This window comes from Lytechinus variegatus, chromosome 5 (assembly GCF_018143015.1).
Source record: "Lytechinus variegatus isolate NC3 chromosome 5, Lvar_3.0, whole genome shotgun sequence".
Lineage (NCBI taxonomy): Eukaryota > Metazoa > Echinodermata > Echinoidea > Temnopleuroida > Toxopneustidae > Lytechinus > Lytechinus variegatus.
In genome coordinates this window covers 20,298,056-20,315,235 of record NC_054744.1, presented here as the reverse complement: position 1 = coordinate 20,315,235, position 17,180 = coordinate 20,298,056, and the positions used below count along the sequence as shown (strand labels likewise).

The 17,180-nt window shown below is 36.9% G+C and overlaps 1 protein-coding gene across 2 annotated transcripts in view; it reads left to right on the top strand.

Annotated features, from left to right (window-relative positions):
• The window catches only part of LOC121415683 (importin-11-like), a 31,063-nt gene extending 14,427 nt beyond the window's left edge, over nt 1–16,636 (top strand). For both annotated transcript variants that reach the window (XM_041608986.1, XM_041608987.1), the window contains exons 13-27: nt 666–713; nt 2,041–2,146; nt 2,512–2,675; nt 3,234–3,274; nt 3,778–3,843; nt 4,181–4,345; nt 4,865–4,980; nt 6,053–6,129; nt 9,513–9,592; nt 10,384–10,464; nt 11,116–11,211; nt 11,993–12,106; nt 12,501–12,712; nt 15,171–15,249; nt 16,236–16,636. In XM_041608986.1, the coding sequence (XP_041464920.1) occupies nt 666–713; nt 2,041–2,146; nt 2,512–2,675; nt 3,234–3,274; nt 3,778–3,843; nt 4,181–4,345; nt 4,865–4,980; nt 6,053–6,129; nt 9,513–9,592; nt 10,384–10,464; nt 11,116–11,211; nt 11,993–12,106; nt 12,501–12,712; nt 15,171–15,249; nt 16,236–16,394 (1,604 nt within the window). In that variant the 3' untranslated portion in view covers nt 16,395–16,636. The remainder of the gene's footprint in view (nt 1–665; nt 714–2,040; nt 2,147–2,511; nt 2,676–3,233; nt 3,275–3,777; nt 3,844–4,180; nt 4,346–4,864; nt 4,981–6,052; nt 6,130–9,512; nt 9,593–10,383; nt 10,465–11,115; nt 11,212–11,992; nt 12,107–12,500; nt 12,713–15,170; nt 15,250–16,235) is intronic.
• The last annotated feature ends 544 nt before the right edge of the window (nt 16,637–17,180 follow it).

Below are 17,180 nucleotides of genomic sequence, written 5' to 3'. Positions count from 1 at the left end.
ACCCTAGTTTTCATTTTAATAACCCTGTGCTCATGGAACCAGGATTGTAGTTTCTCAAAGTCAATTTCTGTCGAACGTCCTCAACAACCCTTAAAACATGCAGTAATAGTTAAGGTTTAATAGAAAGTTCTAGTGTACTGAGACACAGATATTAATAGTGACCTCCTTTTCCATCTAATGATACAATATTTACGTTTCGTAAGTATGTAGTTTTTTCAGTTGTTCATGTTGCCTGGTAAAAATTCTTATGCAACTGTCGTGCAATCGAACTGCTGAGGTTTATTCTTTCTTATGGACAACAGTTTAATGAAATATAACTTAATTAATTTATGCCATGAGGGGGTGTTGCAAGATAATGTTTGCGATCAATGGCAATTTTCTGATGCAGACTCGCAATCGATATATCATTTGTAACTAGAGCAAATTAAATTTTACTGCTTGTTGCAAGCAGCAGTTTAGCAATGAAGTGCAAATTTGTAATTAATTGCTTGACCTGTGAATGATTTTTTTTAATCCAAAATTGACTTGCGAAGGACTGCATTTTTTTGCAATGCCCCATTAGTCAATAGGAATGAAATGATTAAATGAGAAGAGACATCATGCTTTAGAATAAATATAAAATTTTGAATAATGACTTTTCTCCCAAACTGCTTTGTACTGTCTAGATGCCTGTGATACAGAAGACATGCAGGTGCTTTTACAAAAGGAAGCTGGTAAGTGTTTCTTACAAAATCATAATAATGATAAAGCAATAGTGACTGGCCTCGGGGCGATACAACATATATTGCCCAAACAAGATTCATATAGTTGTAGACGAGGGCGTCATCAATTTAGTGAGGGCAATATATGTCCTTTCGCCCCCAGGCCAGTCAATATCGCTATTATTAACAAAATCAGACATCTAGAGCAAAATCATTAAAATTGAGATATTTTAGAGTTGAAGAATGGGAATCTAATTTGTCCTGTGGAGCAGACTGAGCCTCTGAACTTAACCATTATGACGTAATTGCAATGACGCGTCCCTGGCCAGGGGAGGCAGTATCCAGCGTTGTCTCAACTTGATTAACATTGTGACGTAAAGCACTGCGCGGTTTAACTCTTCATGCGTTCACCTGTGCACCCCGTGTGTGTTGCATTATTTTAGGGTCTCATTCACATTCGTGCCATGAGTCACAGACTCCTAACAATAAAACCTGGCCATGTTATTGTTTGTGAGGAGGATTTTATTGATTTTATCCTCTCCTTTTTCAATGAACTTCCTGGCTGTGATCAAGATGTATTGATTTTTGGGGAAAACTCAACGATTCTGTAATTTGTAAACTGCGATAATCTGTCGATCGGTACACATGTACGGTATGCAATTGTTCGAAAAACAATGGGACAGGGGACGTCTATGGGAAATGTGTGGTTGTGCAAAAATGCGAACGAAACACGCCTACGGATGTGCAATAATGCGAATGTAACGCATGAAGAGTTAAGGACACGTACAAAAACACGTAGAATACCCGGATGTTAGCTCTGCCTTATTGCCCGCTACATTTCCACGCATTTTCTCATTGACTTTCCTGAGCGGGCAATAAAATTGGAAACTTATTGACCGACCATTTGATCACAACCATAGACAAGCAATAATGTATTAAAGTTGCCCTGCTCAGATGTCTGATACGGTTAATAATAAATATTAATTAGTCTTGAATGAAAACCTAGCCCTAGAGTCTAGCCATTGGATTCTGTTGGGTAGAGTTTTTTGCAGGGTTAACAGAGATGAAAATCATTTACTCTTTGTAGTTGAACAAAAGTAATCTGTAAAGTGTTTGATGTTGATATTACATGTAATTTATTGCTTTTTGAATATTCAACAGTGTACAGTATTTGAGTCAGGCAGCATTTGAGTATTATTTTGACAGTGCTGATTTATATTTCATGCATGTTGTATGTTCAAACTTACACTTATTGCACTGAGTGATATGTCATGCTGTATTGAAGCTGTTTTATTATATTCATTTTGCTGTCATGTGTTTTGTATTTTCATCCTCATAGTGTACAATGCGATAGGTCAGGCAGCCTTTGAGCTTTTTGATGATGTTGACTTTGATCAGTGGTTCACCTCCCATCTCATTAAAGAACTTCAAAACAAACATCCAAGGTAAGCATCCTAGAGACAAGAATAAGCAATGTATCCAGGGGCCCGTTGCAGAAAGAGTTGCAATCAATCGCAACTCTAAAAATCATGCGCAACTTCATTTTCAACCAGTGAACAGTGCGCATATGGGACTTGCAATTGATTTTTTGGCTTGTGTTTAAACGCAACTCTTTCTGCAACGGGCCCCAGATGTGTAATTCCTCTTGCAAAAAATATGATAGTCAAATGACATTCAGTAAAGTTTGTTTCTTTAGACTTGCCGAACATTCCAGTGTTGTCTGCATTCAACATGAAGGAGTGCATATTGTGGCGAGGTTCACTGACTTTTGAACACAACTTTTTCTTTCCTTTCATAATCATTTCTCTAGATACAAGGTAATCAGAAGAAGAGTAATCTGGTTAGTTGGTCAGTGGATAGGGGTAAAGCTATCCCCCTCTCTTCATCCTACATTCTACGAAGCAGTCTTACCCCTCCTCTCATCGGACGAAGATCTGGTGGTCAGGATATCCGCCGCTCAAGCTCTCAAGACTGATATCCTTTTTAAAGTCAGCCTGTCTCAAGCTAAGAGTAGATTATTTCTAAAGTTATTTTGATTAGGATACCAATATGAACCAGTTGTGCCCATTTGAAAACCTTCAATTCAATGACTGCAAAAACTATGTGAAATGCCATGAAAATCCCTGTAACATACCTGCATATTTAGGGTTCAGCGAATTGTGCTGTCCTGTTTATTCAGTTAATTTCAGATATAGTAAGATAATGACTTTATCATGCAAGGTGAGGAGAATAATTTAGTAGCAATGAGATAATATCTATTGGTCTTTAATCATTCTGCCAGTTTGATGGAAAATTTCTTTTAACCCATTGTTAAATGAATTCTCTAACAGTCTTTAGACATGATAGAGCAATCACATGTAGATTACAGTATGTAATTTCCGTGCATATATATATATATATATCAATGTAGAAATCAAATGAGTTGGCTATTTTTGTTTACTTTGAATGATAGATGTAATGAGAAAGTACCAATAAGAGAGAAAAAGATTTTTAAAATCATTTTTGCTCTGTTCCTTGACCGACCTAGTGCACCTGTAGATGATTTTGAATTCAAGACAGAAGCCTTCCTGCCAGTAAGTTAGCAGAATTTAATTAACATCTTTAAAAAAATGTGAAATGGTATGTTTTTAAGAAAATATGAAGGTTCTTGTTGCACTGTGCATTACTGAATCATGCACAGTTTATTACATGAGATCATCTAGCTTTATGAGAGCTACCTGAATATAATAAATTACATGATCACATTATAATGAGAGATGTATAGCAATTTTTTTCAGTCCTTGTACACTGAACAGACACTTCCATATTTCTTTCTAAGTAACGGTAATTATTTTTTAGATTAATCTATTCATATATCATGAATGCTTATTTTTAGATAGGTACTTTTAAAAGTCAGCATCATTGTATTTCTTTTTTTACGATTGCTTAAGGAGAACATCTGAAAGTTTTTTTATATTATTTGTAAAAATGTGTATTTCAGATTTTTCTTTTAACAGTATAAACGAATGCAAGATATAAAGGTGTCATTCAGTATAATAAAACATATATGTATCTTTTTTTTAAATTATTTTCCCAGTATCTAGATTCCAGTTTTTCTATGCTCTTTCAACTTCTACAAGATGTATCAGAATGTGATACAAAGGTAAGTGCAATGCCTCCACTCGATAATTCTAACTTGGTATCTTAGAATTTATGCTTCGCAGGTATGTAATGGAATCTTTGGAAAACAAGCGCTGCCAAAATCATGAAAATTTCCAAGAAAATTCTTTTTCATTAATGTGCAGTTAAAGTTCCGGCTTTTGGGGTAAAAAGTGTGCATGTTCATGGTGAAGCTGGTTTTCTGGCTGTTTGGGTTCAAAGGGTTATGGGAATGCTGCCTTTGGTATGGTTTGCTTTGGGAATCCACAATTTTGTTAGATCTATCCTTTTAACTTATTCTTTTCATTACCAAATGACCGTGGTTATTCTGTTTCTTTCAGATGAGCATTCTTCATGTGATGTCTTTCATCATTGAAAGGGTGGGGCCAGAGATTCGCCCCTTCTCAAATAATCTTGCCCAGTACTTACCCCTCCTGTGGGAGGACTCCGCAGAGCATAACATGCTTCGATGCGTCATCCTCTCGACGCTCATTCATCTTGTTCAGGTAAGAGATCTTACAAGGGGTGAAATTTTACCCCCTTCCCTACCAAAGTTGCCCAGTAATTACCCCTCTTGTAAGAGAATTTGGTAGAGCACATTTTCAAATTTGTTTTATTCTTACAACTTGTATCTGTCTTGATCTCTGATTGCTGTTCATCACATTATACAAATTAGGATTATTGTAGCATTTTGGTTTTATAGCATCTGTATGTTTAATACATGAATGTCAATGCAATGGTTATGTAGTTTATATGATTTGTGTTATCATTCTAAGATTTAGCAATTTAATGATTAAATTTTCTACAATAGGGGGTGTTGCAAGAAGTTATTTGCAATCAATCGCAAATATTCTGTTGCAATTTTACAGTTGATCACTTTTAACTATAGCAAATCAGATTACACTCCTTGTTTCATGGAGCAGATTAGCAATCAATTGCAAATTTGCAATTAATTGCACGGTATATGCTTGATTTGTGAAACACCCTCGGCTGTAGTGAATATCTCTGTGTGTGTTCTTTTACAGGGCTTAGGACCACACAGTACCACCCTCTATCCCTTCCTCCTACCTGTCATCAAAATCAGTACTGACACCTCAAAGCCTCCTCATGTATATCTGATGGAAGATGGTGTGGACTTGTGGTAAGTACTGTACCTCACCCAGTCTGGGCCCGTCGTGGTCTAGTGGGTCTGACTTCCGCCTTTTGAAAAGAGGGTCGTAGGTTCGAATCCTAGCCATGGCGTGTCTTCCTTCAGCAAGAAATTTATCCACACTGTGCTGCACTCGACCTAGATGAGGTGAATGGGTACCCGGCAGGATTATTTCCTTGAATGCATGAGCGCTGAATGGCAGCTCGAGGTAAAGCCTGGGTTATAATAAGAACAACGCGCCTTGGTATAGATTATTTCTAGATAGATGGCGTTATACAAATGCCTATTATTAGTAGTAGTATGTCACTTCCCTCAATATTTTCAGATAAAAATATACAAGTAGATTGATGCCAAACCCTCACTTATCCAGCTATCATTTGTCTGAACTTTTCAATTTTCAGACACCCTTTTTCCTTAACAATGAATATGAAAAGGGGAAAAATAGATATGGAAAACGATTTAGTGTGTGTTCATGTTATTCTTTTTAGGATATTAATACTTATATTTATGCAGACCAAACTTTTGCATTTTTATTTTAACCTTATTAAAGACTAACAGACAAATCCTGTTTTTATGCCTATTGAATGAAATAATAAATTAAAATAGTAAAACAAACTACCATTTTTGATCACACAATTAAAAGCTGAGATCGGGGGGGGGGGGGGGGGGCAAATTATCCCACAGGGGGCTATGCAATGTTAGTATGAGCTTGTTATCTAACACGTAATTTCATTGATATTTGTGCAGTGGTGCAAATCCCAAATTACATGACCAATGTCTTTCATTCACAACTGGTTTTTGAAACACCATTCCTATCCCTTCTCTGTGATTTTTGGCTCTGCTGATAATTGATTGAACAAAATTTGTGTAATAATAATAATCTAGGTATTTATTATGTGCTTAAGACATACATATACATTGTACATATCTAAGCACTTCAAGATTTATTTACGTATTTGGAAGATTTACTAGTATTCTTTTTCCAACTCCCTATCACATGTTATTGCTATGCTTGATTACATTATGTTGAGCTATTTAATGTCTGTTGACTTTGATCTTGTAGGTATGATACGATACAGAATGCTCCTGCTATGACACCAGAACTCCTTCAACTCTTCTCTAACATGCCAGAAGTACTGGGTGAGTATAATATATCAAACAAGTTGACAGAGATTGTGATCTGATATTATTTTATTCACACAGTGCTGAAGTTTGATCAACAAAAATAAGAAAAATAAGAAGCTTATGCTTCACTGTCTGTGCAATAGTATACAAATAAAGTGAGGCTCGAAGTGTGTTGGGTCAAATAAGCGCATGAGATAACTTAAGTAATTGTCTGAGGTTATCAAATGCACCTTATTGCTTGCTTGGAAAAAAAATGCATGCTTGACATAGCAGTAGAAATGATGCATGGCACATGATCTACTCTCAAGTCAAACAATCATTTGATTAGGATCCACATATTCATCTTATAATTCCAATTGTTTCATTTAAAGACTAAGAAGAAGTTGCACTGATGAGTGAAAATTTTATTCTTGTGGTCTTGTCATACATACCCCTGTCCCTTAAAGAATAAGGCCGATGCAATTCTTTTGAACTGCCAAAGTTGGGATATCACCTTCTCACTGCTCTTAAAAGTCTCCCAGCCAAGAGAGTGGTCTTAACCGTTCATTTATGCATGCATTGGTGACCTTAGATATAGGCAGACCAAAGCTCTGGAGTATTAATTCCCGCCAAAGTTTCCCCTATCCTTGTCCAACTCCAGACACCTCTGCCCGACCTGGATCCTGAGCCTATCAAATGTGCGTACCCAAGAGGATATCACAGTGAAGGGATAATATATGTTGTTTCCAAGTTGTACTCTTCTTTTTATGTGCAAGGATCCATTGTCGATTATTTTTTTAAACCAAAAACATCACTTTTACATAATTAGGTGGTCTGTCTTTGACAGATCACCTCTTAATTTTGTCAGAATTTTCTTTTTATTTCTTTCTTACTTTATTTATTTCTTTATTTTTACGGATTTTCTTGTCGCCAAGTTATCTCAAAATGGACTTTATCAATTTCATTGAATTTCATGTCATTTATAGGATCTGTCATGGACACGTCAAAATAAGCTTTTCAAGGTCATCAGGTCATGATGACGTCATCTAGGCGCCATTTTGTAAAATCACATTATCAATCATATTTCCATTATCAATTATCAAAAATCAATCAAATTAACATCACATCAACTTCAGGTCAAGGGTCATCAGGTCATGTCATCAAAGGTCACCTGGAGGTCACGACGCGCGCGTCAAAATTTCAAAATGCTCAAAATCATTTTTTGACCGAACGAGAGTACGTTTCAGGTCATTTTAAGCATTTCAAAAATTTGCGCGCGCGCACGTATGTGCGCGCGTTTTCCTCGCGTAACACCTTAACACAGTGCAAAAACACCGTTTTTTTTACATCATTGCATTGATAATATAATTCTGAGCAATTTGATACCCTATTTAGCTCTCTATGACAAATAATAACGAAATTAACACCCGTTAAAGTTTGCAGCACGTGTGCGCGCGAGCTCTCACTATAGGCCATATATGGGCAAAAACATGCCTATTGAAAATTCACTGTAGCTCTTTAAATAGTCCATTGACCCCCAATTTTTTTTTCATATATCGATAGAGTATGAGTTGTAGATTTGATTTCATGTCACCATTGTCCCTAAATTATATCATGACGTCATCAAAATGGCGCCTAAACTAAAAATTTCATTTTTTCAAAAATGACGTCATCAAATTTATGCAAATTTGGTTGTAACTTCTCGAATATAGATCGTTTTTCGCCCAGATTTCGATATGTTGTAGTTTAGAATGAACTCTTTCTCCTCAGTAGACATGAATATTCGTTTTGAGAAACGCATCATTGCGTAAAACAGCGATGAAAAGAGGCATGTCATTTTTCCTCATTTTGCGTGTAATCTCTATGGGACATGACTTTTTCTCAAAACCAGATTCGACATTCCTCTATTTCGTGAGCCATATCTCCATTTTTTTTTGTCAGTTTTCTTTAAGCTTTTAGTATGTTGTAGCTGAGATTCTAAGCTTTCGCAAGTGTGCCCTTCATTTTTTGATCAGATGCCGAGATCATGCCCGTATTTCACTTGCAAAATTGGACTTGTAATTCTCAAAATTGCTTACGTGTATTCTCTATGGGGAATATCGTGGCTTTGACTGCTTCTTAAAGGGCGCGGGTTCGAGTCCTGGGGTGAACAAGATGAATTTTTTTTTCTTTTTGCCACTTCTTACATGATCCTTTATGATAATTTAAAGGTATAAAAGTTTAAATTTAGCAAGATAAAACAGATTATAATTACTTTTTTTCATATCACATGTATTTTGCGTGTAATCTCTATGGGACATGACCTTTTCTCAAAACTAGATTCGACATTCCTCTATTTCGTGAGCCATATCTCCATTTTTTCTTGTCAGTTTTCCCTGAGCTTTGAGTATGTTGTAGCTGAGATTCTAAGCTTTCGCGAGTGTGCCCACCATTTTTTGATCAGATGCCAGGATCATGCCTGTATTTCGCTTGCAAAATTGGACTTGTAATTCTCAAAATTGCTTACGTGTATTCTCTATGGGGAATATCGTGGCTTTGACTGCTTTCTAAAGGGCGCGGGTTCGAGTCCTGGGGTGAAGAAGATGAATTTTTTTTTCACTTTTTTTTTCTTTTTGCCGCTTCTTACATGATCCTTTATGATAATTTAAAGGTATAAAAGTTTAAATTTAGCAAGATAAAACAGATTATAATTACTTTTTTCATATCACATGTATTTTGCGTGTAATCTCTATGGGACATGACCTTTTCTCAAAACTAGATTCGACATTCCTCTATTTCGTGAGCTATATCTCCATTGTTTCTTGTCAGTTTTCCCTGAGCTTTTAGTATGTTGTAGCCGAGATTCTAAGCTTTCGAAAATATGCCCTCCATTTTTTGATCAGATGCCGGGATCATGCCCGTATTTCGCTTGCAAAATTGGAATTGTAATTCTCAAATTTGCTTACGTGTAATCTCTATGTGGAATATCCTGGCTCAATGGATAACGCATTTGACTTGCTTTCTCGGGGGCGCAGGTTCGAATCCTGGGGTAAACAAGATGATTTTTTTCCATTTTTTTTTCTTTTTACCATCTCGTACAAGATCCTTTATGATAATTTAAAGGTACGAAAGTTAAAATTTAGCAAGATAAAACAGATTATAATTACTTTTTTTCATATCACATGTATTGTCATACATCAAAGAGACCCTTTTACAGTGCTTTATCATCTCCCGTCTTTCACAAGCATTCTATCCATAATCAACATTCAGTTGTCATCATGAAGATCACATTGATCTGCATGAACATGGTAATAGTGATCATGATGGCAATAATAAAGACAGACCACCTAATTCGTCCGCATGACGAATTAAATTCTAGTTCTATTTTTATTATTCTATTGAACTGCACTTATCTGTTGATTGTATTTTTTTTATCATAGAAATGGCCACAGAGAATCTGAAGACATGCTTGCAAATCATCAGTTCATATGTAGTACTCGGAAAGGAACAATTCATGCAGGTAACATACACCTATTTAATAAAAGGCACGGTATGCTTATGGGTCATCAAAAATATATTCACAATGTATGAAAGACATGGTCGTCTTTGCTAGCAAAGGACAAACATCATCACAGCCTCACACACATGTAAAACTTTCAGTATTATCTGGACAGCAAAGTCATCACTTCATCAGTACTCATAGTCAACAACTCTTTAGCCCAAATATGAAATCAGATTACAAACCAAGTCCATCATTGATGTTAACAAACTTGTGTGCAAATTCAAGCCAACGCATCATCGGCCTCATGACACGGATCGTACAGGTCCAACTATCCATGATATTGTCCCTACAATATGTCACAGAAAGATGCAGAGCTACTGGCTAAAATATGTTTGAGACAATAAATTATGATGTGCTTGCTGAATTTTGTTATAAAATGGAATTACCCACAGAATGACACAGGCAGCATGCATGCTACAAAATGCATAATTATCCAGTGCGTTATAATGACACTTGCTCCAGCGACAATAGCTCCTACCGAAAATCTACACATCTAGTTAAACAACAAACTCCAAAGCTAGGTGTTCTTGTAATCCTAAACTTCACCTTATTATGAACCAAAGCCTTATCTGTCACAATCCTAACTTTCATATTATATCTTCAGAGAAAATATCAGAGGAACAGTTGTCGCAGGAGCAAATGTCTTGTTAATACCGTTAATTATTCATGCTATGCTGGGATTGCTTTCATTGTCAGTTGTGAATTGCATTTTATAATCATAGTGTATAATATTGTTTATTTTCCAATAGAGCCATGGGCAAACTGTAGCATCATGTACAACTGGTATAGTGTCAGAACTCAGAACAGAGGGTATTGCTGCAGTACTCAAGGTAATGATATTTCAAGTTCACAAATATGTACTAATTTTTCTTGGAGGATCAGGAAAGGAAATCAGCTCACGATCACCACGAAACACCATGCCCGACAATAGCATCACTATGTGAGAAGTGAATGCTGAAAAATTTCATCACTTTAAGAAAGGCCGTATCTCACCCATTAAATGTGTGTTTCTGGTTTAATAGGTCGGGTTAATGATTGTGTGTCCTATGCATGTGTCTTTCAAGTCCCAGGGATTTTTTTTGTCCCTTGCACTATTCATCTGTACAATAGTTCCATAACAATGTAGAGGGTAAGGGGGGGGGGGTGGGACTTTCTTGTCAGTCCAGCATTTCAAAAAGGTTGATTTGAAATTTTATATTTCATTGTAAGCTTGGTCAACATCACTTTATGAAATATGTTATACTTTCTCTGACTATTCAATAACAGTTTTTATCACACATTCCCAATTTGGTATACTTACTTCAGACGTGGCATGCTGTGTTACATCTCTTTATTACCGGTGCATGGTATATAATCAATTACATTATAATGTGTCAATATCAGCTATACTATCGTCTCAGATACAGCTTTTGAATTCAAGTGGGGTAATTTTTTTCTGTTGATGATTGATTGAAATCTTCATATCTGTATTTATTCTACAGACAATTGAGACGGTCTTCAAGGTGTTCCCAATGGAAGGACCTCGACTCTTTGAGTCTTACCTACCAACAGTGTTTGAAGAGATCTTGAATAAAGATGTAAGATAATTAAGGCATTGTCATCTATATAGCTTCTTGATAATTGTCACCCCCATTCCTGCATGTGTCTACTTCTGTATCAATGAAATTTTCATTTCTTTGGTTGATTGTTTCTGCTTATGGTGATAATTGCGATGTGGAGCGTTGTGGCCCAGTGGATTAGTCTTCGGACTTTGAAACAGAGGGTCGTGGGCTCGAATCCCAGCCATGGCGCAATTTCCTTCTGCAAGAAATTTATCCACATTGTGCTGCACTTGACCCAGGTGAGGTGAATGGGTACCCGGTAGGAAGAAATTCCTTGAATGCTCAAGCGCCTGATCAAGGTAGCCGGGCTAAAGCCAGGGTAATAATAGCAGGGCCCGCTGGGAGAACAGTTTTTGAAACTGAAGTGGCTACTGTGGGTAAATATGCCGCTATTATTATTATTATTACCCAACTTTTGTGAATATAACAACTCAGAAAACTGAGTAACGCTTCGAGAAGATTTTGAAGTATAGATAAGATATGTATACAAATTTTATATCAGTTGAATAAAACATGCAGGCACCTATAATAAAGATTGGGGATGGGGGGGGGGAATGAATGGCACTTTAATTGAATCGTTGCTACATAGTTTATCATTGAAAAGAGACGTTTCTTAAATAATGAATTGTGTTTAAATTGAATCGTTGCCACATATTTTATCATTTAAAAGAGATGTTTCTCTATGAGTGAATGGCATTTCAACTGAATCATGGCTACATATTTTATTGTTTAAAAAGGATGTTTCTCTATTCTTCAGACCTACCCAATGGTGATGACCATGCATGTGTCTCTTCTCTCTCGGATCATCATTAAGAATCAAGACTATTTCTTCTCCATCCTTGATGGCATTGCCAAGAGCTGGAACACCACGGTGAGTTGCATTATATTCCGCAGGGGGTTTCACAGAGCTGTTTCTAATGTTTTGACTTCTTATAGGCACCTTGTCAAGGGAACCTGCAAGAGGCTTTTTATAAACAATTCCACATTTTATCGTTGAGGAAGTGTATCATGGAGAAGAGCACACAAATTCTACGATCAATGAGCAATCAATCGTAGAATTTGATTGCTTCTTTGTATGATACAGGGCATTGATGTCATTTTCTATTTTTGAGTCGTGCACTAATTACAATCGCAGGATTGGTAATATCTCTTCATGATACTGGGCACAGGTGTCATTTTCATTTGGGAGTCATGCATTATGGACATTTACTTGTAGGTAAGACAGCGCAGATATTAATATGCACTCAACATTCTTCTTCTTCCAGCCCGATGAGTTATTGACCACCCTCATACAGACCTGGGTTGACTGCATGGACCAACTGGCCATAGCAGAGCGTAGGAAACTGACCGGTCTAGCGTTTGCGGCGTTGATGACCAGTTCGTCAAGGGCTGTCTTTGAAAGGTTACCAGACACTATGTACATCATTGTTGAAGTACTTCATGACGTTTGCAGAGAAGAGAGTGATCAACAGATAGAGTGAGAATCCCTACATTAATTTAATTGAATTAACCCTTTGAACCCTGAATTAATAGAGACAGCGGTGACCTATACCCTGAATTATTTGCACATATCGACCACATTCACAAACTCCCATGATTCGAGACCGAACGGCATCTTCCCCCTGCTAGTACCCGGACCAAGCCTACTGAAGTTGTTTAGCTTCTCGTAGACCTAGTCTACAAACAGAAATATCAACTTTAGTGTCTGTTTTGGGCTCAAAATTACTGTTTTCACCAAAGTCAGATATACCAATTGCTTCCCCATAGTAAGCATGTGACTCACCATGTATTACCTCACATACAACATGAGAAACCACAAAAAAGTGGCATATTTTGGCCATTTTTGTCTCACCTGCGAAGCAAAGTGAGACTATAGGCGCCGCTTTTCCGACGGCGGCGGCGTCAACATCAAATCTTAACCTGAGGTTAAGTTTTTGAAATGACGTCATAACTTAGAAAGTATATGGACCTAGTTAATAAAACTTTGCCATAAGGTTAATCAAGTATTACTGAACATCCTATTAGAGTTTCATGTCACATGACCAAGGTCAAAGGTCATTAGGGTCAATGAACTTAGACCATGTTGGAGGAATCAACATCGAAATCTTAACCTGAGGTTAAGTTTTTGAAATGTCATCATAACTTAGAAAATATATGGACCTAGTTCATGAAACTTGGACATAAGGTTAATCAAGTATCACTGAACATCCTGCATGAGTTTCACGTCACATGACCAAGGTCAAAGGTCATTTAGGGTCAATGAACTTTGGCCGAATTGGGGATATCTGTTGAATTCCCATCATAACTTTGAAAGTTTATGGATCTGATTCATGAAACTTATACATAATAGTAATCAAGCATCACTGAAAATTTTGTGCAAGTTTCAGGTCTCATGATTAAGGTCAAAGGTCATTTAGGGTCAATGAACTTTGGCCGAATCGGGGGTATCTGTTGAATTACCATCATAACTTTGAAAGTTTATTGGTCTAGTTCATTAAACTTGGACATTAGAGTAATCAAGTATCACTGAACATCCTGTGCGCGTTTCAGGTCACATGACCAAGGTCAAAGGTCAATGAACTTTGGCCAAATTGGGTGTATCTGTTGAATTACCATCATAACTTTGAAAGTTTATGGATCTGATTCATGAAGCTTGTACATAAGAGTAATCAAGTATCACTGAACATCCTGTTCGAGTTTCAGGTCACATGATCAAGGTCAAAGGTCATGTAAGGTCAATGAACTTTGGCCATGTTGGGGTTTTTTGTTGAATAACCATCATATCTCTGTAAGTTTATTGGTCTAGTTCATAAAAAGTGGACATAAGAGTAACCATGTATCACTGAACATCTTGTGCGAGTTAGAGTAGTATTCAAAGTCAGCACTGCTGCTATATTGAACCGCGTGATGCAGGTGAGACGGCCAGAGGCATTCCACTTGTTTATGTTAAATCCCTCCGAAATCATCGCCAACCTTGACTGAAATTATCGACTACATATTCGTACACGTACTAGAAAAATGACATCATTTTTAAAAGATCACCTGACATTTAGAATCCATGTTTTTGAAGTCACATGGCTGCAGGAATACCGGCCTATCGGGTATATGCGCGTTTTACTGATAGGCCGGTCGGGTTCAAAGGGTTAAGAATGGTATAATACATCTGTTGTAATAATACATCTGTAAACATTTTATGTAGACAGATGCATTAAATGCTAGATGAAAGTGAAATATGTATGATAATCATTATGTTTATGCCTATGACAACAGATAGAAGTTACTTTCATTTGTGACTGCCCAACCCAAAACCCATAATGAGTTTTACAAAATGAATTTGGAATTTGGGATTTGGAAAATAAAAGAAGGTCAACAAGAACCCTCAAACAGCTTGACTGAATGGGGAATTGCTTCAAAGAAATTTTAAGCCAAGCATGAGATATTTATGCATATTCATGTTGAAACCTAAACCCCATTGAAGACTAAATCTTAACCTTAGTGATTGACCGTTGGGCTTATTTCTATTTGTGTATGTGAGACCTAAAATCAGGGAAATTCTGAAAATCCTGGAAAAATGGGAAATTCTATGATTTTTTCTTTAAGAAGCAAAAGTCAGGCAATTTTTCTATTTCGTTGTGTTCTTTATATTACTGGAAAACAATTATTCCAGATGTTTCCTAAATGACCTTAATATTTTTTGTGTTTGTAATTGAACAGCATATGTTACACAAAACCAGGCTCGGGCCTGTCTAGCATGCAGGCATATCTTTTGTACCAAAGAGTCTTGTAAAATAATAGTTTCTACTCGGGCAAGAGTTTGGGAATGTCAGGGAAATTCTGAAATTTTGTGTGTTCGTAAAATCCTGTTTCAATTCTCTTTTCTAATGAGGTTCCTCATCTTTGATGTTATATTCCTTTTTTTCTCCTTTCTATTGCAGCTTCCTTGTCATGAGTGAAGACCATAGTGATGAAGTTCAAGATGAATATGACACCCTGCATGACAAGAGAATGAGAGAGGTAAGGGGGATCAGGGGGAGGGGTTTCACAAAGATTTCAAGTGTTGCACTTAAATGTCTAGGTGTGTGAAGTATAAATGTCTTTTACAATCTAGTCTTTTACATATTCCACTATCTAAAAAATCTTGGGGCGATCAAGCCTTTGCTCATGCCGGACCAGCCCTGTGGAGTTCACTACCACAGGAGCTGAAGCACTCAGACTCTGCAACATCCTTTAAGAGCAACCTCAAATTGCATTTGTTCACCAGCAGGTACTAGGTTTGAAGACAGACATTTCTCCTCATTTGTAATCTACCCTTTCTTGTACTTCTCTTTGTTCTCTTTACTTTTTTGGTTTGCTCTCTTCTAGCATTTAATCAAAATGGAAAAGATGCTATATAAATCATATGTATTATCATTGTTATAAAAGGCATCACTGCATTCATCAAACCATACTAAAGGATGTGCATATAGATAAAAAAGATTGCGCTGTACAAATCTGGTGCAGGTCAGCATTTAAGCATGACTCGAATCATACTTACCTCTTTGTGAAACATCCTTAAGCTTGGGATCTTGGTCTCGTCGCACGAAGGATTGAGACAGATTCAAATCAATATCTCAAAATGAGATTGATCTCACAAAGACTTGCGATAGACTCAAATCTATCTGAAAACCAGATTGATCTTACAAAGAGTTGAGACAGACTCAAATCACTATGATGAATAGTTTCTGCATTCTATAAATCTGTATAACTATAATTCACTTAAATTGGTTAGCAGGAAATGAAAGTTGTCACTATGATGAGATTGAAGGAACAATTAACAATGGTTCTTATTTCCAGGAATTGTAGTTTAATATGTGAGTTAAGTCAGTATTTAACCTTACTTATTTTTTGCTGGTGATAAATATTTATAAGCTTCCTTGTTTTTTTTATTGAATTGTTTTAATATTGGAGAAATAATAATGATATTAAACATGTCAGTTTATGTTTTTTAAAATTTGTTACAGCTGTCAAGGCAAGACCCTGTCCACAACACGTCGTTCCCAGAATACGTCAAGTTTCAGATGTCACAGTGTGAGAGACTGCATGGCCCTACTGTCTTCCAGCAAATCATGGACTCGATTGATGAAGAAGTCTTGCAACAGCTCAAAGGCTTTATTTCATGATCTTTTCTATAATGGAGAGACCCGTCATTATCATTGCTAGGTACAAATGAAACAGAGTGACATATTGCCCAGCTGTCTTCCTGCATATCATGGTGAGGAAGCTTTGCAACAATGTCAAAGGCTTTATTCTGTTCTGGCTCTGTGAGTACATGGAAGATGCTGCTAGGGAAATAGGAATATTGTCACAGAACCTGACTGGGGAATCAGAGACTTGATTGAGGAGGAAGTTCTGCAACAGTGTCAAAGGCTTCATTCAATGATCTGTCTCTGTGTGAGCACAGTGAAGATCTCCGTGGCAATTCAAGGGACATATGAAAAGTGCAGCAGAACCTTACTAGGAAATCATGGACTTGATTGAGGAGGAAGTTCTGCAACAGTGTCAAAGGCTTTATTCCATTATTTCTCTATGCGAGCACATTGAATATTTCCCTTGCCACTGCTTTGGCAAGGGATATATGGAATAGTGTCACAGAACCCTACTAGGAAATCATGGACTTGATTGAGGAGGAAGTTCTGCAACAGTGTCAAAGGCTTTATTCCATGATCTGTCTCTATGTGAGCTCATTGAAGTCCCTGGCCATTACTATTGCAAGGGACATATGAAAAAGTGTAACAAAACTTTACTAGGAAATCGGGGACTTAATTGATGAGGAAGTTTTGGAACTGCTTTAAGGCTACATCTTGTAATCTGCTCAGTGAAATCAAGCAAGAAACTGAATATCATTATTGGGAGAGTAAGAAACAAATGATCCTATAGCCTCACACTGCCTCTCAGGATATCATGGA